Consider the following 27,656-nt stretch of genomic DNA (forward strand, 5'->3'; position numbering starts at 1 on the left):
ACATGGATTTACGGATTATCTGATGCAAAATGTAAGACTCTAATCTAAGGACATCTACAGCTCAGCTACCATCCCCAAATATTTCATCTTTGCAGTGAAATCAGCAGCGCCAAGAGGCTCCATGGAGTGTATGTGCGCTATACAAAAACCAACAAACATCAAACAACATCAAGTTCAGGACTCTGGGAGCTACTGTCCAGATGAGGTTTCCTGCCTTCCTGAGGGTTCTGTATAATAACAAAATGCACAACATTCATTCCTCGCTGGAGGCAGATGAACTCCTGACATCTATTAGCGACCATCAACAGGGAGCCATCTAGATATTGGAAGCCTTCAGATAAAATATTAGGGAGATGCAGAGATAAAAAATATTCCAGGTCTCACCCTCCTCTATTGGAGGCACTTTCTTCTATTATCCATTTATCCATTTATGTGTCTAGCATGGTAGAAACACATTTAAGGACATGGAGTTAAAAAAGGAAACATAGGAAAAAAAATTAAAAGAAGGTAGAAAGGAAAGAAAAAGAGAAATATAAAAAGAAATAAAAAGGAAAAAAAATAAGAAGGGGAAAGGGGAAAGTGGAATTTTCACAGAGGGTGTTTAAAAATAAAAAAAAATTCAAAATAAAAATGGGAAGAAAGAGGAGGGGAAGGAGGAAAAAAAATAAAAAAGGAGAAAAAAAAGAGGAGAGAAGGGAAAAAAAAATTTGAGCAATAACTCGGACTGGAAATTTTTGTGATGATTACCCACCTCTAGTATCACTACTCTCTATACCTTTTTTCATTCATGACGGTTTCCCCTTAAAAGTATCTATCTTGGTACTGCCGGACTATATTCCATACTAAAAATACGTAACAGGGCTGGGCAAGGGGGGACTCCTTAGAGAGACAAATCTGGCACTAACGGCCAGGTTAACTAAGGGGGGGTTTTCCAGGGAGAGGAGGGGGGGGACTGTAAAATATCCTCATCGATCAGGTACCGTTCCATACTTACAAAATCCTATCAAACACATCTTTGTTTTGTTTGATCCGCCTTGGGAGATGTTATTTTTATACTTACTTAATGAGTAAGGGTATCAGATGATGGGAATAAAATTCTTGTCCTGGAATGTCAATGGCCCGCGTGTTAAGAGTAGGAAGTATAGAATATTACAATGTTTGAGGGACTCACCAGCGCAGGTCATCGTAATTCAGGAAACACATCTGCTTCAACAAGAAGTGAGGGAAATGTTGAGTAAAATCAGATGGGTAGACTGTTTTATTTGTACCAACCATAATGCGAATATTCGGGGTATCCTAATTATTTTCAAAAAGTAAATAAGAGCACAGATTCTTGCCCATGATGAAGACTTCAGTGGTAGGTGGCTATACGCTAAAGTTAGTCTAGAGGGTAGACCATATAATTTGGTTGGCTATTATGGACCCAATCAGGATAATCCCTCATATTTGAATAAAATCCAGAGCCACTTCCTAACAACTCAAGGTCCAATAATCTGGATGGGAGATTTTAATTTGGTACTCAATCCAAAATTGGACAAATCCCCCAACTCAAGGGCATTAACTTCTAAGAAATCCAGGCAGGCGTTGGGGGTTGTTATGTCAACGCTCGTATTGGCGGATCCATGGAGGGAGAGAGCAGGCGATGCACTTGGCATATCATACCACAATCACAAATATAACCACAAGTCGAGAATTGATTACGCTCTTTTTAGTTACTCATTAAGAGACCCCCTAAAGGATTTAACATACTTGCCCTCGCACTTATCAGATCACTCTGCTATTTTTTTTTCTTTACAATTGGCTCAGCAATCCTCTCAGACTTTATGGTCATTTGACCGTACGATTCTCTTAGAGGATGAAGAAACTGACCTCCTCATCCAAGAAACAACATTTTTCATGGATACCAATATAAATTCTACTCAGCTAAATATAGTATGGGAGGCCTATAAAGCATACTTGTGAGGCCATATAACTAATAGGGCCTCTTATCGAGGGAAAATACATAGGGCAAAGATCACCAATATTGAATCGGATATTGCATCTCTTGACCAACGTATCGGTTCCGGAAATGGGACTAATAAGGAGCAGGAGCAACGTAAAGACTTAAAAGAGAAGTTAGATAATATTCTTCAAGAGAGGGTTGCTCTGAGATGGGAAGCCGGTAAGCTCTCCGACTTTGAGTATGGTGAATCCGCGGGTAAGGTCCTCGTATGGAAAATTTAATCTGATCAGGCCAAAAAACATATAAAGCACATCATTGTATAGGGGGAGACTCATGAAAGATCTTCCATTAGAGATATTGGAGACGCATTTCTGGAGTTTTTCCAGCAAATCCATAAGGAGGAGACCTTGGAGGACCCGATATCAAAATCTAGATGGTTGGAGAAGATTACTCTTCCCAATCTTACCTCAGAACAAAGCGACCGTCTTGATAGGCCTATTTCAGAGGAAGAAGTGAGTGAAACCATTAAAAAGGTGAAGCGGGGTAAGGCAGCAGGCCCTGATGGTCTGCCCGGCGAACTATTGCGAGTATTGGCACCCGAAATAGTTTCTGTGCTCACAAGACTCTTTAATGACATCTTAGTAAACGGTGCAACCCCACCTAAATCATGGGGCGAGGCAATTATCGTCTTGATCCCGAAACCCGGGAAAGATCTAGCTAAGTGTGGCTCCTATAGGCCAAATCTCGCTTTTAAATAGCGACTATAAGCTCTTTGCAGCTGTGTTGGAGAACCGGTTGGGACGTGAGGTTGGCTCAATAATTCACACTGACCAGAAGGGCTTCATAAAGGGTAGACAGCTCTCGAACCTTACTTATGACCTAATTGGGGCAGTGGACATAGCCTCAATGTTCTCTCTTCCTATGGCCATTATGACCCTCGACGCTACAAAAGCGTTCGATCGAGTAAATTGGGCATACTTAGCTGAGACCATGAAGAAATTTGCATTCGGACCAAAATTTCGGAGATCAATTGGACTCCTATATGCAAACCCTAGTGCAAGCATTATGGTCAATGGTTCATGTACCCAGCCCTTTCAGATTACTAGGGGAACAAGACAGGGGTGTCCCCTGTCCCCTTTACTTTTTAACATATACATAGAGCCTCTTGCACAATCCTTCAGGGACGACCCAAGAATTTCCTCATTTGAATTCGGCGGATGGGAAAGGAAGGTAGGGCTTTACGCTGATGATATTGTAATCTACACCAGTGATCCAGCAAACGCTTTTCCCATCGTGGTCGAAAAGGCCAAGGAATTTGGAAGCATATCGGGCTACGACATCAATGCCGAGAAGACTGAGCTTATGACGTGGAATATTGCTAATCCGGGCGGTGGGGTGGAACCCTCAATCCGCTACCTCGGAGTTAAAATAACGCAAGACATTGACATCTTAGCAACAGTTAACCTAGATCTGGTCGCCAGAGAATGTAGGGCCCTATTGAGATCCTGGGCGGGTCTTCGATTATCAATTTTCAGGAAAGTTAACATTGTAAAAATGTCTATCCTTCCGAAACTGACTTTTATTTTTAACACAATTCCCCTTGCATTTGACTCCAAGCAACTTCCTAAGTGCCAACAAGAAATAAATTCCTTCCTTTGGGGCAATAAAGCCACGAGGTTGGCCTGGAAAAAATTAAGGAGGAGGAGGGAAAAAGGTGGATTGGCCCTCCCAAACTTGCAGTACTACTCTTGGGCATTCCAGCTTTCCCACTCAAGAATGCTCTTGAAGTCACCAGATCTCTCTTCAAATGGGAGATTATTTAAGGCAATGCTGGTAGGGGCAAACCTCCCGTTAGACGGATTTCTATTTAAGTTTGGAGATCGAAAGTTTTTCAAGAAGGTGAGGCTGAAGACTCTGTTAACACAACTGAAGTCATGGGTACAAATTAAACGTAGAGTGGGGTTGACATACTATTCTAATTATGCTCGGATTTGGGACTCTCCTGGGCTCCCATTGTGCCTGCAAGATTCTCTGGCAACTCCCCTAATTACAGCTGGGTTCTCAAGATGGGGTGAATTGTTATCTGGAGGCATCTTGATAGAGTGGGAGGAGCTTAGGGAGAAAGTAGGGCCGACACTGTCAAGATTTAAATACACACAAATCAGCAGCTGGGCCAGAGAATTAATCATGAAAGGCCCTAATACCGGGAGACTTAGTCCTCTAGAACAACAGCTAGTTGAAAACAGACAGGAGGTAAGGAGGTGGCTCTTTGGTACTGGTCCATATTGGAAGAGATAGATGGGGATTTTAATCTCCCAATGGAGCTATGGGGTAGAGAAATTGTGGCACTAGATGAGAACTGGTGGATATAATCCTTTTCCCTTTTGTATAAACTAGTGAAACCCGCCTGGCTTAGGCGAAACCATTTGTTTACCTAACACCGGGCATATCTCTCCCCATTACGTTTATCCAAATATCAAGAGGGGAAATGCTGTAATAAATGCCAACTGTTAGCAGCCTCCGATACACATATGTTTTGGGACTACCCCCACATATCCGCTTATTGGATGGAGATTAAAGGCACTTTAGATTCAATTATTAAGACCAACATTTCCCTAACTTTACCACTTGTCATTTTCGGGTTTGACCAGAATATCACTGGGGTAGCGCGGTCCTTTTTATTCTATGCTATCCTGTTGGCAAGACGGCAGATATATATGCATTGGGTGGATTCCACCCCCCCCCCCCCCCCACTCACTCTGCATGGCTAACCTCACTCTATGAAACATCCAAGGTAGACTTGAAAAGAACTTGTAGAGTCCAGAACCTCACATTTTGGAAACTTTTGACAGATTGGAAGTGAAGCTTTCTTTGCCTCCTTGGGGTTTTTTTTTTCCCTCCAAAGATCCGATGATTAAGCCCACCTACTCTATGGTTCAGTATTGTGGTCTGCCCCGATTTCGATGTTTACATACTGGCTTTACAGGCATGATGTTACTTGGAGGATCGTCATCAAGGTGCATTGTATCCCCCACCAACTCGTAATAATTTCTGCCTAGGTGTGTAGCGGCTCAATTTCCAGGGCCTTGCTCCCAATGGCAGTGAGGTGGTTGGGTTGTCTTCTTTGCATCTAAGGGACGTGTGTCGATCAGATGAGGATTAAAAAAAAAAAAAATAAATATTCCCTCCTCATCTGCAGTCCATCATCATCCATCCCATCTCCACTGACCACATGACTTAGAGCTCTGTAGACACAAACAATGGTCACATAAGGGTCAATGGAAATTTTGATTATATGGATAATGAAGCAGGTATATAGAAATGGATGTATGGACATTAAAGGAAAAATTGTATTGTTTTGTGTGTTTGGGCACAAATAGATTGTAATGGGTATTATCTTTGTTCTCTTTATTCCATCATCAGGCACCCATTCCACACAAACATCATATTCTTCTCCCACCTTGTCTTCAGGAGACGCATCCTTCGCTGCTGAGAGGTTTTTATTTTCCATCTCTCATTTCCTCCACTCATACAGGGTATTCGCCATTCCCTCAAATATTGCCACAGCCTCTTTGAGATTGGGTTTCTTGTAAGTAACTTCTATTATACTTTCTGACTATTAGTGCACCTCACAAACTAAGGGCCCGATGTAGGTAAATCTCATTTGCAGACTCTAGAATACCGAATTTTACCAATTCGGTATTCTAGATTCGGTAAATGAGATGTAGGTTATAATTCGGTAATTTTTACCAAATCGGTATGATTCGGTAATTACCGAATCGGTAATTACCGATTCGGTAATTGCCATTGATTCCTATGGACCTTGAGGCCCATAGAAATCAATGGCAATTACCGAATCGGTAAATACTGATTCGGTAAAATTACCGAATTGTCAAGGGGGTCAGGGTGTCACTTTGACACCCTGTTGCACCCCTGATTCTGGCTTGTGTGCCATGTGACACACATACATGCCCTTAGGGCATGTATGTGTGCCGGATATATGATGTTACAACGCGGACTTTTACTCCGCATACTGTTACAACGCGGTTTTACAACGCGGATACAGTAACAACGCATGTATTTACAACGCATTTTTTTACAACGCAGGTACCTTTACAACGCATACCATTACAACGTAAGTATAGGTAAGTATATGTTAATATTAATAATATAATAGTAACTTAATTTTAAAAATATAATTTAATGTAATGTTAAATAATTTAATTTCCGTTTATTATTTTAAATTTAAATTAATATTACTTTATTTTTACCATGTACCCCTGTACCCCAGAAACTGAAAACTGACCCTAAACCCCAAAAATAAATTAAAGTAATTTTATGAAATATAATTTAAATTAATTATTGTAAATTAATAAAAAATATAACATTATTTTTACCCTGTACCCCTGTACCCCAAAAACTCAAAACTGACCCTCAACCCCCAAAAAAATGCAATGTAATTTAATGTAATTTATTTACTATTAAATAATTTAATTTAAAATAAAATTTAATTTATTTTTACCCTGTACCCCAAAAACTGAAAACTGACCCTGAACCCTAGAAATACCCCTTTACCCAAAAACTAAAAACTGACCCTGAACCCTAAAAATACCCCTTTACCCAAAAACTGAAAACTGACCCTGAACCCTAAAAATACCCCTTTACCCAAAAACTAAAAACTGACCCTGAACCCTAAAAATACCCCTTTACCCAAAAACTGAAAACTGACCCTGAACCCTAAAAATACCCCTTTACCCAAAAACTGAAAACTGACCCTGAACCCTAAAAATACCCCTTTACCCAAAAACTAAAAACTGACCCTGAACCCTAAAAATACCCCTTTACCCAAAAACTAAAAACTGACCCTGAACCCTAAAAATACCCCTTTACCCAAAAACTGAAAACTGACCCTGAACCCTAAAAATACCCCTTTACCCAAAAACTAAAAACTGACCCTGAACCCTAAAAATACCCCTTTACCCAAAAACTAAAAACTGACCCTGAACCCTAAAAATACCCCTTTACCCAAAAACTGAAAACTGACCCTGAACCCTAAAAATACCCCTTTACCCAAAAACTGAAAAGTGACCCTGAACCCTAAAAATACCCCTTTACCCAAAAACTGAAAACTGACCCTGAACCCTAAAAATACCCCTTTACCCAAAAACTGAAAACTGACCCTGAACCCTAAAAATACCCCTTTACCCAAAAACCCTAAACTGACCCTAACCCCTAAAAATACCCCTTTACCCCAAACATATAACATTTAAAAAATAACTATATACTTACCAATACTTACGTTGTAATGGTATGCGTTGTAAAGGTACCTGCGTTGTAAAAAAATGCGTTGTAAAAACATGAGTTGTAACAGTATCCGCGTTGTAATGGATGCGTTGTAACAGTAGTGCGTTGTAAAAAATGCGTTGTAACAGGTGCACACCATGTGTGCCATATGGCACAGGTGTACATGCACAGATGTGCATGTACACAGAAATTCGTTATTTACCATAAAATAGCATTTCATGGTAAATAACGAATTCTTAGGGGCCTGTGGCACTGTTTTCAGTGCCACCTACATCTAGATTTACCGATTTGGTAAATTTACCGATTCGGTATTTTAGAACGAGGCACAAGAAAACAGAAAAAGAAAGGCGCAAAAAAAGAAAAGGTGGCAGGGTATAAACACCCTGACCCCTAGGCCTGCTCACGGGGTCCCACAGAGACCCCCAGGGCCCAAAAAAGCATGTAAGAAAAAGAAATCGGCAGAATTCGCGCTGGGTGCGCAAATCCGGGTGAGAAAATTAAAAAAAGTAAGCGCGGGCTCCCGCACTTCGTTTAATTGAAGCCCCTGGTGGGCCAGGTCCCGGGGGCAGTAAAAAAATCCCCCCCACACTGCCCCAGGGACCGCCAGCCCCGGGCATTTTATTCATTAATTAGTTGGGGCCACACACTTTTAAATACAAACACCTGTGTGGGGGGGTTCGCACCCCCCAAATGCCCCGGGGACCGCCGCCTCCCCGGGGCACTAATACTTAATTGTAGGGGTCTGTAACGGACCCCCGAGCCCCAGTGACAACCACTCCCTGGGGCGCTCTTAATGTGGGGAGGGGGCATACGGCCCCTCTCCTGTAGCCTGTGATGGCCCTGGGGACCACCACCCCCAGGGCTGGCTCCTGCAGTTTCCCAGAGTGCCCACCCCTGGAACACTGCTGTTTTCTATGGCAGAGCGGAAGCCGTGCAGCTCCCGCCCTGTAATAGCAAACTGTGGTTTGGTTTTTGGAAGAGAGAGTAGGGAAACCTGCTCTCTCTTCCAAAAACTAAAGCAGATAACTTTACCACACGGGGAGCTGCATCTTAGCAGCTCCCCGTGTAGAAAAGCAATGTTGGCTCCCGCAGGAGGCAGGGAGCTGGCGGGACCGTGGGGGAATTGGGGACCCCCCATGGTCCCCAACAAAGTGGCCAGGCCCTGGGGGATGGGGTCCCCGGGGCCAGAAGTGGCCAGGAAGGGGTACTACACAGCCCCTCTCGAAATCTTTTTTTATGAATAAAAACAATGACCATGCCCCGGGGAATTGGGTCCCCGTGCCGAATATGGCCTTGGGAGGGGGGCCACGTGGCTCCCTTCCATTTTTTTTTTTTTTTTAAAAAGGGGTTAAGCCCTGGCCCAGGGCCCATAAAGTAGAAAAGGAAGGCGGCCACAAAGCCCCCCTTTTTAAAAAAGAAAAAAAAATACCTGTGATCATGCCAGGGGGCCCGCCCCCTCCAGCAACACTCCTCAAACACACCCTGTGGCGCGCTTTAAGTTGGGGAGGTAATTTCCTTTCAATACAAGGGGTTCCCTGGGGGCCAACGTTGCAGTGAAGTGGTCCAGGCCACACCCTTTTTTACACCTCTCTGCAACGCAGCTCCATGGCAATTACTGGAGGTACCTGGTGGGTTAGTTGGACCCCAGGGACCTTCTGGATTCAAGGGGACTTTATCCGGCAACTTAAAATGCACCACAGGGCACATTTGCACAGTGGTGAAGGGAGGGGGCGGGGCCCGAGGTGATATGTGTGCAAACATGCCCTGTGTGTTGTTTTAATAAAGGTTATTTGTTTTCCAATTAATAAGTGAGTGTATAGATCTTTTTTTTCTTACAACACTTGTCTGTAGTTTATTGTGAAAATCGTCTGTTTATAGGAGGTTATGAGGGAAAACATTTGCAATTATGCGGTGCACCTACCAAATATAAACCAACAGACTATTACACAAATAAAGCCTGGGTAATTCTACATCTGCAAGGGTCTATGAGTGTATCACTTTATAACACCATGAGTACTGCCTGTGTGATTACAGAACCAATAAGGCAGGCACTGCCTAGGACCACTGAGGCTTTAGGGACTGCCGAGGCCCACTCTGCATATTTAAGTAAAGCCCCGGAGGGTGGCGATCCCCGGACTTCAGTTGGCCTCGAAGCCCCCACACAATTGGTAAACAATACCTGAAGGAGGCGATCCCGTAGGCTGCGAAACGTCTCTGTGCCCTATTCTTAAATACCGAATCTGTAAAATTCGGTATTTAAGAATAGGTAAATTGAGATTACCCACATCTGGCCCTTGGTTCTAACTATAACTACCTACTGGCGACATATATATGCCAATCTGTATTGAAGAATGAGTGAGTGTATAAGTGTCTGAATAGATGATTTAGTAGGAGCATGACTGACTGTATAAGTAAGTGATTAATTGTGTCTTACTGAATGCATGGGTTAGTGATATAACTGTGTGAATGTCTGTATTAGTCTATCAGTTGGTGTGTAAGCAGCTGCATGGAATGGATAGTAGCTACATGAGTGTCTATATGGGTTATTTGTTAGTTGTCTGAGTATCTGTATGGGTGGATGGGGGGTGTGTGATTCTCTCCACGGATGTGTGAGTGGGTGATTCAGTGGGTGTATGGGTTAAAGAGTGCATTTGCCAGGGGCTGTGTGGGTGGGTGAGTGTGTGTATGGTGGTGTTGGTGAGTGGATGGATATCCCAGGGGTACATGTGTGAGTAACTTCATATGTGAAAGGCAGTATATGTGAGTGTTTGAGTATATAAATGACTATATGTGAGAGTGAGTGATTGTGAGAGTGGCTGTATGGATGAGTGTGTGCTTGTATCAGTGATTGTATAAGAGTAAGTATGTGTTAGTATCTGTATGAATAAGTGAGGTGGTGTGTGTATAACTGTATAGGTGCGTAAATGGGAGTGTGATTGATTCTTTGCATGACTGGCTAGGTGTGTGAGTAACTCAATGGATGAGTGGTGTTGTGTGAGTGTCTGTATAGGTGTATGAGTGCATATGATAGTGCTGTATTAATGAGTGACTGCATTTATGAGTGGTTGTATGGGTGAATGATGGGACGTGTGTGTAGACCTAGGAATCAGTGAGTGGGTATGTAGTGACTGGTATTGGTGTGTCTATGGTTTCGAAAATGGTAGTCTGTATTTTAGAGTGGGTGTATCGAAGGGTATATCAGGGTGTATCAAAGGGTATATTAGGGTGTGAGGAGGTGCCTCAGATTATCATGTGGTTGATGTCATCAGTGATATATATGTATAGCTGCTTATCTAGCACAGATCTTCAGTGGAGAGTGTTGAACATAGAGGCAATGACCCAAGGGTGCATTTTTGAGAACTTGAGGACTATTGTAAGCTGGCGCCTAATTGGTAAAGAAGTAATGTGTGGTGGGATCTTCACAGTTCGCCCTAGTGCATTATTTCTAAGTCTGCAGTGTCCCTTGTGTTTTTTCTGCATAGAATAGCCTTCCTAAAGTTCTATACACATTGATCAGTAGGCCCAATATTGGTTTAAAGGAGGGGAGGTTGAGGCCGACTCTCACGAATGTGATGACAAACTACCTGAGATCATGTACAGGGAGTCAGATCACCAATGGAAGAAACCACAACTATCATTGTTTACTGTGAAGAATATACCCCTCTCCCTAACAAAAACCTTCCCATAAGTGCTACTTTGTATTAGTATTTATGTACTCTGTGTAAAATACTTATGTCAATATTTTAATTTTTTACATTTTCATAATCGAAGTGCTGTAAAGTAGGATGCGCTAACAGGAAAACAAATAGCAGCTATAAATTACAAAGTTAGAGTTAAGTGTGTTCCATTTCAGTTGCTAAGGTTTTAGTGCTATGTGATTCAGATAGCATACAATAACTCACTTGTAGGCCTCTCGTCTCTCTTTCAGCTCATTCTCCCTCTGCTTTAGGAGGAGCGGATTGAGATTTTCTGCCGTGGCCAGGGAAGCTGCTCAACAAAAGAGAATATTGATGTTCAGTAAAGTCTTTTGAAAGAAGAAACGGAAAATTTCACATAAAAGACCCAAGCCTTGAAATAAGTTGTCTAGCAAATACATGAAATGATGAACTGATACAAGTGAGGTAAACCTTACCCAGGCAGAGAAGGAAAGAATTAAAAAGTTAAACATTAAGAATCGTTCAAGGCCCAGTTGTGGTTCAGTTACCTCCTAGAAAGTGTTCATGCTTAGTTTTCTAAGCTTGTTTAAGGAAGATGGCAGAATTCTAGGATCAGGAGGATGCTTTTGACTATGAAAATGAGTTCCTCTTACTCTCTCCCCCACTCCTCATCTTTCCTATCCATAACCAACATATTGGTCAGTGTTATCAATCTGCAGAGCCCCATATTTCAGTTTTCCAGCATTCTAAACTGAGCATTAAATGTAGTTAAGAAGAGCTGGATATAGCTCATGTGACTATTGCTGCATCAGTTTGCTAGCCCCTCTGAGAAACCTACTTCCAGGCTACAGAACTGGCAAGTTAGGCTGTTCATGAACTTCAGCAAACATGAAGACCAAACATGAAGAATCCTCCGCTATGGCGAAGGAGTGTTACCCCGCTGCCAGCAGATTAAAAACCCAAATAAAAATAAAAGGATAATTAACATGGGATTATTATCGTTTTATTTGGTTTCCCAGAGTTTTGGGGGCAGGTCCAAAGCGATAACAGGCACCATAAGGAGTGGTGTGCACTGTTTCCGGTGCGCATAATGGTTTGGCCAGCCGTCACAGGCCGGCCAAACCGTCATACGCAATGAAGCTTTCTCCAACTCAGCTGCATTGCTCGGTTGTCTCCCTGGGAGCGCAAATCATCAGCATTCCGGCCAATCTTGAAGCTGATCTTATGCATGAGAGCAGCTTCAAGATTGGCCACCAGGGATTTTGGGAACCTTTGCCTTCAGTGGAGCCACAAGAAGAGCTTTATACAGCAATGCGGCAGGATGAAGGTGGAAGTAGCTGAATGAAAATACATAGTTGTATTAAGTCAAAGAAACTAACAAGATGAATAGTGTGAAGATGATGCAAATGTGCTGTGATGTGAGAGCCTACCCATCGTCCAAGCAACCAACAAGTTTGATGAGAACACTGCCATGGTTTATTTACTGTGGTCCTGACTGCCCTCTGCCACTTGTTTGCCACATGGCATTGTCATTCACTTCAACCAACTGAAAGGTTAAAGGCTTATCCCACTGACCACAAGCAGGAGGAGGCCATGTTTTGAGTGAGGATGAATCCTAGACCAGAGTTTTCACTCATATCTTCGCCACCACAGAACTGTGCTGGGGTAAGTCTATTATTGCTTGGCTCCTGCTTGAGTCAATCAATCAATCAATCAATCACAGACATTTATATAGCGCACTACTTACCCGGAGGGTCTCAAGGCGCTAGGGGGGGGGGGGGGGGGAGTGCTGCTACTGCTCGAATAGCCAGGTCTTGAGCTTCTTCCTGAAGGAGAGGTGGTCTTGGGTCAGGCGCAGGTCGGTCGGTAGGGAGTTCCAGGTCTTGGCGGCCAGGTAGGAGAAGGACCTTCCTCCTGTTGTCGTTCTCCGGATGCGGGGGACGGTGGCGAGGGCGTGGCTGGCTGATCGGAGATGTCGTTTGGGAACGTGGAAGTTGATGCGGTTGTTGAGGTAGCTAGGTCCTTGATCGTGTAGGGCTTTGTGTGCGTGGGTGAGGAGGCGGAAGGTGATTCTTTTGTTGACGGGGAGCCAATGCAGGTCTCTCAGATGTCCGGAGATGTGGCTGTATCACATCTCCGGACGTGATACAGCCACACGTCTGGCTGAGGCGTTCTGGATCCGCTGGAGTCTCTTCAGGAGCTTGGCGGTGTTTCCGGCGTAGAGGGCATTGCCGTAGTCCAGTCGGCTGGTGACGAGGGCCTGGGTGACCGTCTTCCTTGTCTCGGTGGGGATCCACCGGAAGATCTTCCGTAGCATGCGCAGGATGTTGAAGCATGATGAGGAGACGGCGTTGACTTGTCTGGTCATGGTGAGGGAGGAGTCCAAGATGAAGCCCAGGTTGCGTGCGTGGTCTGTCGGTTTGGGTGCGCTGCCCAGGGCGGGGGGCCACCAGGAGTCGTCCCAGGCAGAGGGCGAGGAACCCAGGATGAGGACTTCCGTCTTGTCTGAGTTCAGTTTCAGGCGGCTGATCGTCATCCACTCGGCTACGTCTTTCATCCCTTCGTGAAGGTTGGCTCTGGCGGCGGCGGGGTCGTTGGTCAGAGAGAGGATCAGCTGGGTGTCGTCAGCGTAGGAGATGATGTTGAGGTTGTGTTGGCATGCGATGGCTGCGAGGGGGCTCATGTATACGTTGAAGAGGGTGGGGCTCAGCGAGGATCCTTGAGGGACGCCGCAGATGACTTCGGTGGCCTCTGACTTGTACGGTGGTAGGCGGACTCTCTGTGTTCTTCCGTCGAGGAAGGAGATGATCCATTCCAGTGCCTACTCCTGGATTCCGACGTTGCTGAGGCGCTGCACCAAGGTGCGGTGGCAGACAGTGTCGAAAGCCGCAGAGAGGTCTAGGAGGATGAGGGCCGCTGTTTCTCCATTGTCCATCAGGGCTCGGATGTCATCGGTGGCAGCGATGAGGGCGGTCTCGGTGCTGTGGTTGGCTCGGAAGCCAGACTGTGAGGGGTCGAGGGATCCATTTGTCTCGAGGAAGGCGGCCAGCTGCTTGTTGATGGTCTTCTCCATGACTTTGGCTGGGAACGGGAGGAGCGAGATGGGGCGGTAATTCTTGAGTTCGGTGGGGTCCGCTGTAGGTTTCTTTAGTAGGGCGCTGAGTTCGGCGTGCTTCCAGCTCTCCGGGAAGGTGGCGGTGTCGAAGGAGGTGTTGATGATGTCCCGCAGGTGGGGTGCGATGACCGCGTCGGCCATGTTGAAGAGGTGGTGAGGGCAGGGGTCGGTCGGAGATCCGGAGTGGATGGAGTTCATCATGTGGATGGTGTCTTCGGTGCTGATCGGAGTCCAGGTGCGGAGGGTGGTGGTGGGGGGGCGGTGGTTCGGTTGTGGCGTGCGTCGGTTGAGTGCTGAAGCTGTTGTGTGTTTCCGCGATCTTGTTGTGGAAGTAGGAGGCGAGGGAGTTGCAGAGGTCTTGCGATGGGGTGATGTCGTTGTTTCCGGCGTTGGGGTTGGAGAGCTCTTTCACGATGTTGAAGAGTTCCTTGCTATTGTGTGCGTTGTTGTGCAGCCGGTCCTTGAATGCAGTTTTCTTAGTGGCGCGGATCAGTTGGTGGTGCTTCCGGGTGGCAAGCTTGAGGGCGGTCATGTTGTCCGGTGTTGGTTCCCTTCTCCAGGCTTTCTCGAGGGCTCTGCAGTTCTTCTTGGAGCTCTTGAGTTCGTCGGTGAACCAAGGGGCCTTCTTGCTGCCGGGTCTGCTAGGCGGGGTCCTCAGTGGGGCGAGTTCGTCCGCGCAGTTGTTGATCCACTTCGTGAGGTTGTCGGCGGCCTGGCTGGGGTTCGCTGAGCTGGCGGGGGGGTGCTGGCTCAGGGAAGCGGCGAGCTGGTCGGCTGTGATCTTGTTCCACCTTCTTCGAGCAACCGGTTGCTGGTGGTGGTGGATCGTCGTTCTTCTGAAGGTGAAGTGGACGCAGCTGTGGTCTGTCCAGTGGAGTCCAGTGGCGTGGCTGAAGGGGATGTCTTTGCTGGATGAGAAGACGGCGTCGAGTGTGTGTCCGGCGAGGTGGGTGAGTGACAGAACCTAAGACCAGTACCTGGACTTTTACTTTCACAGTGTCAAAGTGGATTGTTTAATGTCATCCTAATACTTAATACTATGGAGGACTTCCAAGCTTGACTTCAGCTTTCAATGTTTCCAGCCAAGCCATCAGAATAGGTTGCACTTTATTCATTCTTTAAGTGTTTCCTGCAAAAGATGTAGACTTTTGAGTACATTATTTTGGCTTGGTTAGGACACCATGATATACGTCCAACTTCTGTGGTTCTTCCCACAACCTTTCTTCTTTTGTATTTCGTTTTCATTCAGAAACTCATTAACATGTTTTTGATTCTGAAAGTAAGTTACAATGTTATTTTTTGGTATGGAATTTTCAAGATTTATTTTCCAGTGTACTTCAGTGACTATCTAGGTTCATCTGCTCTTCATGGGCAATATCCATGGTTCAGCCACAGAAAGAGCAGAATTTTTACTATTACCTCCTCCCCCCTTTTGAGTGCCTTCCTTACATGGTGAGGTCTCCTGTGCCTACCCTGACATCCCTTTTCCCTGTATAAAAAACTCCTCCCCCTTCCCTCTACCCCCTGTTTCTTTTAATCGCCTGTTTCGGCAGGGGGGGTGCCGTGCACTCTCTCCGGGGTAAAGAAAGTATGTTTCCCCATTGCAAAGACTCAGAGTGGCCAGAGTTTGAGGGACTGGTTGGGCTGACATTTCTGCTAAATTACCTTTTGTGTACAAACAAGCTAGACAATTGTTTTCGCTTTTAACTCAAAATATACCAATAGGACTCAATACTGTTGGGAAGGCCAATATTTGAAGGGAATTCAGAAGGAAAATATGAAAAAGAATGTTTCTCATAGAAAAAAACATAACTTTCTTATCGTGCAATATACATACCTTTTGTAATTTTGATTTACGCTTGATGTCTATTATCATTACATTCACGTGGAAAGTGTTTTTTGTAAAATAAAATAAAAACATGAAAAACTAGAAAAACAACTGCAATGTTTATTAGTTTAACTTTCAAGCTACAATCAAGGTTTTGCATTACTTACCACCAAATTAGTCTTAAACTCTAATCAGTAAATAATAAAATATTGTAAAATGCTCTTAATAGTTAGCAGACATTCCTGTACGCTTCTGCTACAACATGATATGTGACAGAAAGAAGAAAAACTCTGGTCACAACTGTTTTCATCACTTAGGTTTTAAAAGTATATTTGCATATGAAATAGTTCCTCCTGAGCTGATTCACATTTAATGGTGTGGATAAAAAGTGTGTTTCATTTTCTATGAAAACCATGATGTATTGTCTATATTGGCTGTCTTCTGGTTTCCAGCACTTCCAAAGTCTGCACATTTCTATTTCAAACCTGGTGACATCTACACTATATTTATTCATAGATTGTTTTTAGCATGTTTATTCTCAGTATGTACAGTATGTACAGTACATAGTTATATCACAATTAATATTATGTAGCATTTTATTTGTGTTATAGTTTGTATTTTCCCCACTGTACATTATGCCTGTTTCAAAGTGGCAAATTCGTGGTTTTTTATATGTGTGTATGTGACAAGTCAATATCTGTCAAGTTCTAACACTACTGCACAGTGGTATTGTGTTAGGAAGATGGATCTACAAAGGGGAGTGACACAGATACTTGTGTGGGAAAATCTATCTTATGTTTAGTGCTGCAAGGAGAGGAGAACCACCAAACCCCCCCAAACCGGTAGCCTAAACTGCCTCCAATACATAAATGAAAACACCCCAGCACACAAAATGTTGTCACAAAAATTATCTAAAAGTGCAGAACGTGAGCACAAATTTCAACACATCAAGTAAGTCGTTTGTTCTTTTTTCTTTTTAATCCTTGAGTCTTCAAAACAACCTTTCACAACAGCTGACATGTGTTTCGTCGCTTAACAAGGGAATTCATCCCACGACTTTATCAAGGCTATGATCCTTGCCTATGTTTTCTTTAAGTTATGGTGATATTTCCAACCCACAAGGGGTTCTGTTTCTAACGGCGTCCACACAAGTTGTGCATCTATTCGAATGGTCCCAGTGATTTGCACAATTTCTGAATCATAACAGATGCTCACAGATCTACGGATGTCGCATACAGTGTGAATCCGAGTATGGAACACTGTCAAGTTCTGGTGTGTTTGATTTTGACATTTCTATGCACTTTGAGAATCGTTCTGTAAATAGTAAACACATTCTTACTATTGGCATTCCATGCCACTAAACATCTTCGTTCAGAGTATGTCCCAAAACAATACTGCCTTATAGAGAGAACTGATCCAATGAGTGCAAATTACAATAGTTGCATGATAAACAGTTTGGATTTTGTAGACTAAAATAAGCACATTGCTTTATGAAGAGCTTCCATGTCTTGTGCAACATTTCATGATTCAGTGAAATGAACTCTAGGAAGTATATATTGTTAGTTGTATATGCCTGGAACTCATTGTTGAATTCAAATGTTTGTGGCTTACAGATGTCTTTATTATGAAAGATCATTATGTTCATTAGATTTCTTTTTTTTTTTTTTTTCTTTTTTTGTTGTCCTCATATTTGCCCTTGGAAACCAAACAATAACGATCAGTTAGAGGGGATAACTGAGACACTGACCCAGATAAACTGAGGGGGACTTTCTTGGATCCTACCGGGGTATCCCGCAGTACCAAGCATCAACACCTCAATGATCGAAGAATGGTACCAACTGGACTAGCGTACTGCTCAATACAAACCAGATTGTAACCGATGTCGCCCTAGTTGGGTATGTATAAAAGGCGAGGATCGAATAGACGACCCAACAGGCAGCGAAATCATAGGACATGGGGAAAAAAAAAAAAAAAAACCCCATTACCAATCCAAAAGCAGCCAAAATCTTCTCTTGTGTTGGTTACCTTCTCTAGCCATGTCTAATTTAGACATCTGTAGCATTGCTGCACGCCAATCGGTAAAAAGAGGGGCTGTCTTATCTTTCCACCGTCTGCATATTTCTCTTCTGGCTAGCAAACAACTATAGAAAACCAATTTTTTACACATGCCGTCTAGCTCTGGTATAATGCCAAAGAAAATTAACATGGGACTAGGGTTAACATGCGAGCCTATTGCTAACGAGAGAGAAGCACAGATTTCATTCCAAAATAATGATATAAACGGACACTCAAAAAACATATGGATATCTGATGCTGCTACCAAGCCACATCTAGGGCATGCCACTTGATCATTATTGGGGAACTTTGATAGACGCAATGGAGAGTAATACACCCTATGCAGAGTAAACAGGTGGTTGCGACGGAGCCAAGATGGTTTAACGATCTCACCCAAAATCCTAAATGATTTTATCCACAGGCCTTCCACGTCGGAGATAAAGGTTTTCCAAAGCGAAAGGGGTAACAGAAACTCGCCATCAGTCTCATCCAGAATAAGATTGTACCAAAATGTAATTTCTTTTTTGAAGGGTGGTTTATCCATCAGGTGAGTTAGTAATTACTCTTGATACCTATTTTAAACCTACCCCTTCCTTGGATATAGGCCTGTGACCAACTCTGAATTTGGAGATATTTAAATCGTGAAAAACTAGTTCCTATAGTTAGGCTCAACGTCTCCCATGTGAGTAAAGTTCCTTCAACAAATAGATCCCCCCATGATGAAAGTCCGGCTGCCCTAATTGGGCGAGCTAAACTATCTAAGAGCCAAGACGGTGCTCCTGGGGAATCCCAAAGTGGGGCCCTACTAGAATAGTAATCCAATTTGAGTGTTCGTCTTAGACTAGCCCATGTTCTAGCCAGGTCCCTTAGAACCTTTAGTTTGACCTTCTTGAAATATTTAGGGTCGCCAAATTTTAATAGAAAATTCGTCGGCCCGATTTTTTCCCCCCTTAGAAGTGCTGAGAATAGTTTCCCACATCCAGCATTATTAGGGGCCTTTAAGAGCATCCTGATGTTCATTAGATTTCTTATTAGGAAACACACTGCAGTTCTTTTTTTGGAACTCTTGGTTTTATTTTAATAATTATTCTATAATTATTAGAAGTATTGAACAATGGGCACAGGGGAATAAATGTATATTTTGCTTGGTAAATTCATCTTTGGTCTGACTCTTTTTCCAGATTGATAGTTGTCTCATTCATGTCTATAATAAAAAAAAGTAGAACTCAAACAGCAATCATGTCTACATGTTCACTTGTGTGAACTGGAGACTTTTATTAGGTTATTTGCTTTGGCACTGTAATGTTCTGAAAGTCCAACTATTAGATTGCATCATGCATACCCTACACCCTATGCCATTTTGAAGGAGTTGAAATAATGTCAGGTCCAAGAGTCCATTAGAGATTGTTTTAGATTTGGGAACTCACATCAATGTTTCACATTTGTGGGTTCTTTCAGAACATTAGTTTATTAGCATGCAAATGATGTAGTTATGATCTGTTATGGATTCAGGAAAAACCTTGCGGACTTATATGTAAATTATTTCTGCATAAAAAATGCTGAACACATCACATCTGTGCATCTGATCTGCATTGTACAATAAACGGTTTATACTAGAGGCGGAGTTAGATGTACATTAGAGGCCTGATTTAGAGTTTGGCAGACAGGTCACTCCATTGCAACTGTCAAGGTGAAGAAGTACCTGTTTGCCAAGCTATCCGTCCACTCTCCCAATTTAATGTTGTGTTGACCAGCAGACTTAGGCCGACACCGTAAAATTTACTCTTTTGGCATACAACTTCCACCTACAGTCCCAGGGCTTATGGGCCATTGAAGATGAGCCATCAGACCATCGGCCCCATTTAGAGGGGGAGTGTTAGACTTGGCTTTTTCAGCTGGTTTACCCCCTGACGTTTTGCTTTTTGGGCCTCCTGTTTTTGTTGAGTTTAAATATCTGGGTACTTTACCACTGCTAATCAGTGCCTAAGTGCATATGCACTCCAGGTAAATTATTTTTATGTATTGGTGTTTGCATGTTTGACTAATTTGATTTACCTTTAAGTCCCCAGTATATTGTACTGTGTGTGCCCAGGGCCTGCAAATGCTGCTAGGGAGCCTGGGGCACTGATTGTGCCACCCACACAAGCAACCTTTCAGAGGGTTCTGAGACCTGCCACTGCAGTGTCTAAGCACATTTGTGACTGCCATGTCAACCTGGCAAGTGCATCCACTGGCCAGGCTCTAACCTTCCATTTTATTACATGTGAGTCATCCCTAAGCTAGGCCCAAGCCCCTTTGGGCAGGGTGCAATGTAAGTGAAAGATAGGACGTGTACTGGGGTGTGTGACATGTCCTGATAGGGAAATACAGTGTATTTTATTTTTCACTATTGGAAGGCTATTTGTCCCATAGGATAGAATGAGGGATACTTTGTAACATCTTACAAGTATAGCTTCCCATTGGGAACAAGATAGAGAAATGGAGTTTAGTATACCTGAACTCAAAACATAAAAATGTGTCTTTTAGTAATGATGATTTTTATTTGTGAGTTTGAAAATACCACTTTTAGAAAGTGCTTATTTTCTTGCTTAGCCATCTTGTGTGCGCTGCTGGATGTTGGATTGATTGTCTGGCTTTGGGGTGACAGCGGCTGGGGTTGTGCACTCAATGTAGATAGACACTGGGGGGTCGAGACATGTCCTTTCTTTCCTAGATGAGTCAGGGCTGGGCTGATTGGACTTGGGCTGCATTCAGAGTAGTGGGAGGAGGTTCAATAGCACCTGAATAGGCCTGGTCTGAATTTACAATGCTGGGAGCAGATTTCCCTTGCACCTGAATAGGCCCTGTCTCCCTTGCACAATGCTGTCTCCACCTCCTGCCAGGAAGCTGGGCCATGGAGGGCAGTACTGGTTTGGACTGAGCTGAGAGACTTCTGCCAAAAGAGAACAAAGGAAAATGTGTTATAAATATTGGGGGCCAGGCCCCAGAACTTTAGATTAATTCTGAACTACGGAACCTGCCAGGAAGAAGAGCTGGAAAAGCTGTCAGGAGGAACTGCCACTTTGCTGCATGCTCTGCTGTGTTGACCTGCTACTTGCTGCTTCAGTCTTGGGCAGGAAATGGGCTGGAATGCGCTTTCGTCATTCTGCTGTTATAGTCTTCTCCAAGGGTTTGAAGTAGAACTTGCCTCCTGTTGGAAGCCTCAGCGAGATAAAACACTTTAGAGAACTTACAGGGATCAAGGAGCCTGTCAAAGGGAAGAACTGGAAGAGTTACCAGAAGGAGTACTGCCCCTTTGTTTGTTGCTTTGCTGAGTTGGCCTGCAGTTGCTGCTTCTGCTTAGGGCAGTGAAATGACCTGACCGGATTTTTCTTCACTTGTTGCTGAGTATCTCTAAGGGCTTGAGGTAGAGCTTGCCTCCTATTGACAACGTCTCAGGGACAGCAAGGACTTCACTTACCTCTGGGTACCGCCTCTGGGACCACATACCTCAGTTGCCACAAAGAGAAACAGCAACCTGATGCTGTCACCAAGACCGCCGGTGCTTCTGTGACAGGAAGGCACTGCAGAGGGCACCCACACACTTCATACCGCAACCCTGGTCTCACCGATGACGGCAACCACCGCCGCTACCGAGCCGATGCTTGCACTGCCACCCTGGTCTCACTGGCGATGCCGTGGCCAGTTGCTATTGCCAACGTGGTCTCTACCGTGGTCTGGGGGTACCGCTTGTAAGCTGCAGCCAGCAGCGCCCCTTCCCACACCTCAGCCACAGCCCACCGATACCACCCCCATTGACCGCTAATGATCGATGGCCAGCAAAGCTTGAACTGTGACCGTCAGCACCACAACGAGCACTGCCCCACTTTGCACCGCAGCCCTGGTCTTACAATGCCGCTGGATGACCGTCACCAAGCTGCTGCCTGCACTGTGACCTGAGGGCACCGCACATCTCACTGATTCTCTCACACTGCAGTCTCAACTGCCGCCACTGCTCAAACACACCGCTGCAGTCAGCCAGGACAGCAACAAGTTACTGTTTACAAGTCTTCTGACACCGATGCAGGTCCGCAATGATGCGTTCAACCTTCCGGTTGGATTTGGTTGTTTACAGCACCTCAGTAGCACTATACAGAGTAACCGACTTCAAGGAACTGCATTTTTAAGGTTATTCTTTCAGAGGACTGATTTAGATTATTATATGTTGGATTTTTTATCATGTTCGTCTTCTGTGCACAGAAAAATATAAATTATTTTTCTAAAACTGGTGAGGTGTCTTTTTGTAGTGTTTACACTGCATGACTGTATGTTATGTACGAATACTTCACACCCTGCCTCTGAGATAAGCCTGACTGCTCATTCCAAGCTACCAAGAGGGTGAGCAGGGGTTTTACCAGTAGTGTATCCCCCTTATCCGTACTAGGAAGAAGGGTCCCTACTCAGACAGGGTAACAACCTGCCAACTAGAAACCCCCACTTCTAACAGGGAGGTCGCATGTTATCTTTTTTTTTACTGTCCGTCAGCATCTGCAACATCCTGGCAGTGAGGGAGAGTAATTATTTAAAAAAGTATCCCCACAGAATAGGAGAAGACTACATTTCTGTTGGGACAACTTGTTTTTACTTTTCCATAAACAAACTCCCACAATGATGGATGCACACCAAACTATTAAATGGCTTTGTACGACCCACCATGACAGTAGTTCATTCAAACCCATTAATTTCACTGAATGGCCAGCAGTAAACACTAAATTAGTCAGGCAAAGGAAAGGCAGTTTGGCGGGTGTAAAGTCCCTCGCCCCTTAACGCTGTTGCTCTGTCTGCAAAGCTCTAAAAATGTGACATAATAGGGAGCCTTCAGTTACATTTCATGATCAGAAGTTTCAAGTGTGAAGTGGACTACCTTAGAGGTTTAGCTAAACCTGAGGTGCAGGAAGCAAAAGGTGGCGGGTGAGTGGGGACATCAGAGGCCTTGGGTACTGGTGGCAGGTGGGAGGTCAAGGCTAAAATGGTGAATTGCTCTGTTCACAGAGGCCATGAATTTACTGCTACAAGGAGCTGCTGAAAGTGAACTCATTTTCGAAAAATCATTGAAAGTGTTAACTTTTAAAAAACTTCCAAGGCTTTGGCTTATTCTGTTTGGGCTGTTGCCAGAGCCTTGTACAGAACTGAACTTTGGAGCTTTTTAAACTAATCACAACTGATTAAAATTACATTCTTTGAGAGTTAGCAGCATTTAAACATGGTACTCCAACAATACATTTTAAAACAAAGACAGTCGTTGATTTAGTAGGAAGGTGGCAGCTCTAAAACCATTACTTTCAAATTCTCGTGTCACTGTTTATCTGGTATGTCTTGAAGAAACATTAGCCTTAAATCACGCTAACTTTTTCCTATAGTTTAGAAATGATGATAGTCAACAAATTGAATTAGACTGTGCAATATTAAGCATATGTTAATGCCCTGAATCTACCCTGGAGACATACCATTAGCAGACAATTCGAGATATATCCTATCAAAATATGGAGACTCTGCATTGCCTCAACATTGCTGGGTTGTTACTGCTGCCAAAAACCCTTTAATGTGATGTTATTGAATCTTCCTTCTACAGCTGTAACTATAAAATCTTGACTCGTGAGACTGACCTCCATTTTGCTTTGTGCTGATCCAATTATCAGCAGTTGGTATCTTTATAGATTTAGGGCAATATGTAGGTGGGCCAATACCGGTCGGTAAGGGTGAAATTCGTTAAATTTCACCGTTACTAACCAGTATTTAGGCATTTGAGATGTAGGTGAGGATTCGGTATTAAGGAATCGGTAAATACTGATTCCTTAATACCGATTCCTTATGGCTTTCCATTTAAGAAATCGGTAATACTGATTCCTTAAATGCAATGTAGGTAGCATTTAAAACAGTGCACCTCAGCCTTAAGGAATTGCTATTTACCACCAACTCCTAGTTGGTGGTAAATAGCGATTTCCTTTCAAAAGGCACTTTTTTGCTTTTTGAATTGTGCCATGAGGCACACATCCATGCTTTTAGGGCATGTATGTGCGCCACATGTGCACACATGCACATTTCAGGGATGCCAGAGGGTGTTCTTTGGACACCCTGGCACACTTGAAATACCTCCCACAAATACGGAATCGGTGATACCGATTCGATAATACAGAATTTCTTCGCATTCATTCCTATGGGCCTCCAAGCCCATAGGAATGAATTAGTAGGTGATTCCTTATTACCGAATCGGTATTTAATACCGATTCGGTAATAAGGAATATTAACGATTCTGTATTTTTTACCAAATTATTCACAACATATGAAATACCGATTCCTAAATACCGAATCTGTAAAATTCGATATTTACGAACCAGTATTTCAAAGTTACCTACATATGGCCCATAGTTACTACTTGTATGATTTTCTAATACAAAGGTTATCTTTAAGATTTCAAAGTTTTTTATGATTACATATGTTTATGTTGTGATGGCCTTGCCAACAGAATTAACTGGGAATCAGTTCAACATCAGCACATAAACTATTCCATAAAATCCAAAAATGTAAAAAACTAAGAGTAGTCAGTGAGACATCAGCTTTGTGACTTTTTTGGGTGCTCCGTTCTATTTGAAGTAATGTTCTACCTGTTCCTTCAGGGAGCTCTACTGAGATGTTCCCCTCGATCCAGCGGTAGCAGGGGAAGTGGCAGATCTTTCTTGGTGTAGATTCCACAGTAACTTTGTTGCAGAACCACTTGTCCTCAGGGAAAGAGGAAGTGGGCTCCTTGTGAATGCGGATTATTAGGATATCCCCCAAATCCCGTTCTTCCTGGATATGGTAAATGTGGTGCTGAAAAACAAGAGAACCCACCATTATTTTACTGTGCAAATTAATTTATCATTTAGATGTACCAGGTACTTCACCAGGACAGTTTAACATCAGCAATCATGACATTTCTCTATTTTTTAACCTTACTATTCATATATGAAAAAGAGACCTTTAATTAATTAATAAGCAAACCAATGGCTTATTTCTAATTCTTGCCCAAACAAATAATTACAAAATGCAACATATTTTCTTTCTTAAACTTCTTGTCTGAACCAAATATTGTCATACTAACTAACCTTGGAGGAAATTCCACTTACATCTCAAAACAGGATTCCAACGTCCTTCTTTTCACAGTCTAATGGCATGGATTTGTTTAAGTGGCTAATTTGCAGTATCTAGTCAAATTTGCATATGTCCCAGTAGTCCTACTGAATCCAATGTCCAACCCAAAATATTTTGCAACAGGACCTAGTAAAAACCATTTGATAACTGGACAAGAGGTATTTTTCCCAGAGGGAACTGAAATTTTGCATAAAGAGCTGAGGAATTAGCCTAGCAACCACTAAAATCTAAACTGCCAGATTTTGCAGAAAGCGTGGTCAACACCAGGACTGTGGGCAACAGTGGAGGCACTCGATAGTTTAGAGCATGCCATTTATTTTATTTAACAGCTGAACTTTGTCAATACTTTGGTCACTTTAAGATAAATGGGCACGGTCACTGTTAGGAAAGAAGCTCAGAGGTACTGAAAGAGGCACAAAGGGTCAGAAAGAGACAAGAGAGGCTCAGAAGGAAGCAACAGAGGTACAGGAAGAGACAAGAGTGGTGCAGAAAGAGGTAAGAGAGGTACAGAAAGAGGCAAGAGAAGTACAGAAAGAAATAACAGAGCTGCAAAAAGAGGCAAGAGAAGTGTGGAAAGAGGCAAGAGAGGTGCTGAAACAGGCAGGAGAGGTGCAGAAAAAGGCAGGAGAGGTACAGAAGGAGAGAACAGGGGTACAGAATGATGCAAGAGGGGTACAGCAAGAATCAAGTGAGGTACAGAAAGAGGAAACAGAATTGTAGAAAGAGGCAAGAGAGGTCCAGGAAGTGAAAGCTGAGCAGAAAGAGGCAAAAAAAGAGCAGAAAAAAAGAAAGTTGCACAAAGAAGCAACAGAACTGCAGAAAGAGGCAAGAGAGGTTTGCACACCATTAGTACCAATTTAACACCCACATTTAGCAATAAGTAACAAGTGACCATTCTAGGTTTGCAACCAACCTTCCAACACACTGTAACACTTGTTGCTGGATTTTTGGTAACGTTTGGGCTGTTTGAGCTAAAAGCAAGGCATTTTTTGTTCATATCTTCATATTATGCAGCAGATGATGGATTATGTGGCTAATGCAGAAAAGTGTGTGAAAATTGGTGCAGCCAAACAGTTGCATAATTCCAGTGGCCCTGCTCATACATCTGATTAGCTCCAGAAGTGCTCCTCAGTGATTCCTTCTTTTTTTTGTCTCATTGAGTTCATGATTTAGCCTCCATAAGTTAGCCTCTTTGGAAACAAAGAAGACTAAACCTGAGGTTACGACTCCACAACACAGGCTACCAACCTACATAATTACTCTCCATACCACATTATCTCACTCTACATAATTTATATACACTAAATACCACATACTTTCTATCCACATAATTTCACTGCACAATATACAACATAATTCCACTACACACAAAGTACATCCACTCCACTCCAAGGCACATTAGCAAAACACGTTTAGATTTACAACACCAATAGCTCTAAGTCTTGCAAATGCAAGACCTATAACATTACAAATGCTTTTTTAACTGGTAGTCACGTTTGCAGAGTGTTGGAGAAAGGGGGCTGTGCCTCCAACCAGTGCTCAGGAATACTGCTGCGTAGGACTTACAGGAGGGACCAGGAGACCTTCTTGGTCCCCAAAGTCCCTCAGGAGTAAAGTGGGCTTTATCCCTCAACCAGTACTGTGCCAGAAGGCGTGTTTGCAGAGTGGTGGAGAAAGGGGGCTAGGCCTCCGAAAACCTCTTAGCAATCCCACTGTGTGGGACTTAGCAGAGGTAACAGGAGAGGTAGATGGCCCTCAAGGACAACCTTTGGGGCCAACTACCCCTCCTATTACCTCCAGTAAGTACCACACAGCAGCATTGATAAGATCCTATAGAAAGCCATGGGCCATTGTCTCATCACTCTGCAAACGTGCTCCCTATCGTGCTCTTGCATGAGGATTAAAGTCCGCTGCTGGGGGTCCTTAGGGGCCAACTAGCCTACCAGTTACCTCCAAAAAGCCCCACACTGTGGGATTGCTGAGAGGTGGACACAGACCATTCCCCTTTGTGCACCACTCTGCAAATACACCTCCTGGCACACTCTTGGTTGGGGGGGTGAAGTCCCCTTGCCTCTGGCGGGTCCCTTGGTGCCAACTAGCCCTCCTGGTACCTCCAGTAAGCCACTCACAGATGGATTTCTGAGAGTAATCAGTGGCTACTCCCCCTTCACACCACCAGCAGTGCGCCAAGAGGCACATTTGCAGATTGGTGTAAAAAGGGCATTGCCTCCTTCCACCTCTCAGCAATCCCACTGTGTGGGGCTTACTGGAGGTTCCTGATGGCATGGCTGGCCCCCAGAGACCCTCACTAGCAACAGGGACTTAACCCCCTAGCTCAGACCATGACAGGAGGCGTGTTTGCAGAGACATGCATGGAGGGGGCGGGGCCTCCATCGAGTTGCCGGTTTCTTTTTCCTTTTTTTATGGGAGGGGGCCCGCATGGCCCCCCTTCCCTGTGCCACTTTAGGGCCACTTTTTGCTTCAAAGAATCACAGAAGTTTTTGATATGGCAGGGTGGGAGCATGGCCCACCTGCATTTAAATCATATAGCCCCAGAGAGGTGGTGGTCCCCAGGGCTTGCGGGGC

The 27,656-nt window shown here is 43.8% G+C and overlaps 1 protein-coding gene across 1 annotated transcript in view; it reads right to left on the reverse strand.

Annotated features, from left to right (window-relative positions):
• The window catches only part of LOC147678098 (hydroperoxide isomerase ALOXE3-like), a 319,605-nt gene that overhangs the window by 246,647 nt on the left and 45,302 nt on the right, over positions 1 to 27,656 (reverse strand). The window contains exons 2-3 of the mRNA XM_086945959.1: positions 24,545 to 24,749; positions 11,149 to 11,233 (exon numbers count right to left, since the gene is read on the reverse strand). Coding sequence (XP_086802085.1) covers positions 11,149 to 11,233; positions 24,545 to 24,749 — 290 coding nt within the window. The remainder of the gene's footprint in view (positions 1 to 11,148; positions 11,234 to 24,544; positions 24,750 to 27,656) is intronic.

The sequence above is a fragment of the Lissotriton vulgaris genome, chromosome 12 (assembly GCF_964263255.1).
Source record: "Lissotriton vulgaris chromosome 12, aLisVul1.2, whole genome shotgun sequence".
Classification (NCBI taxonomy): Eukaryota; Metazoa; Chordata; class Amphibia; order Caudata; family Salamandridae; genus Lissotriton; species Lissotriton vulgaris.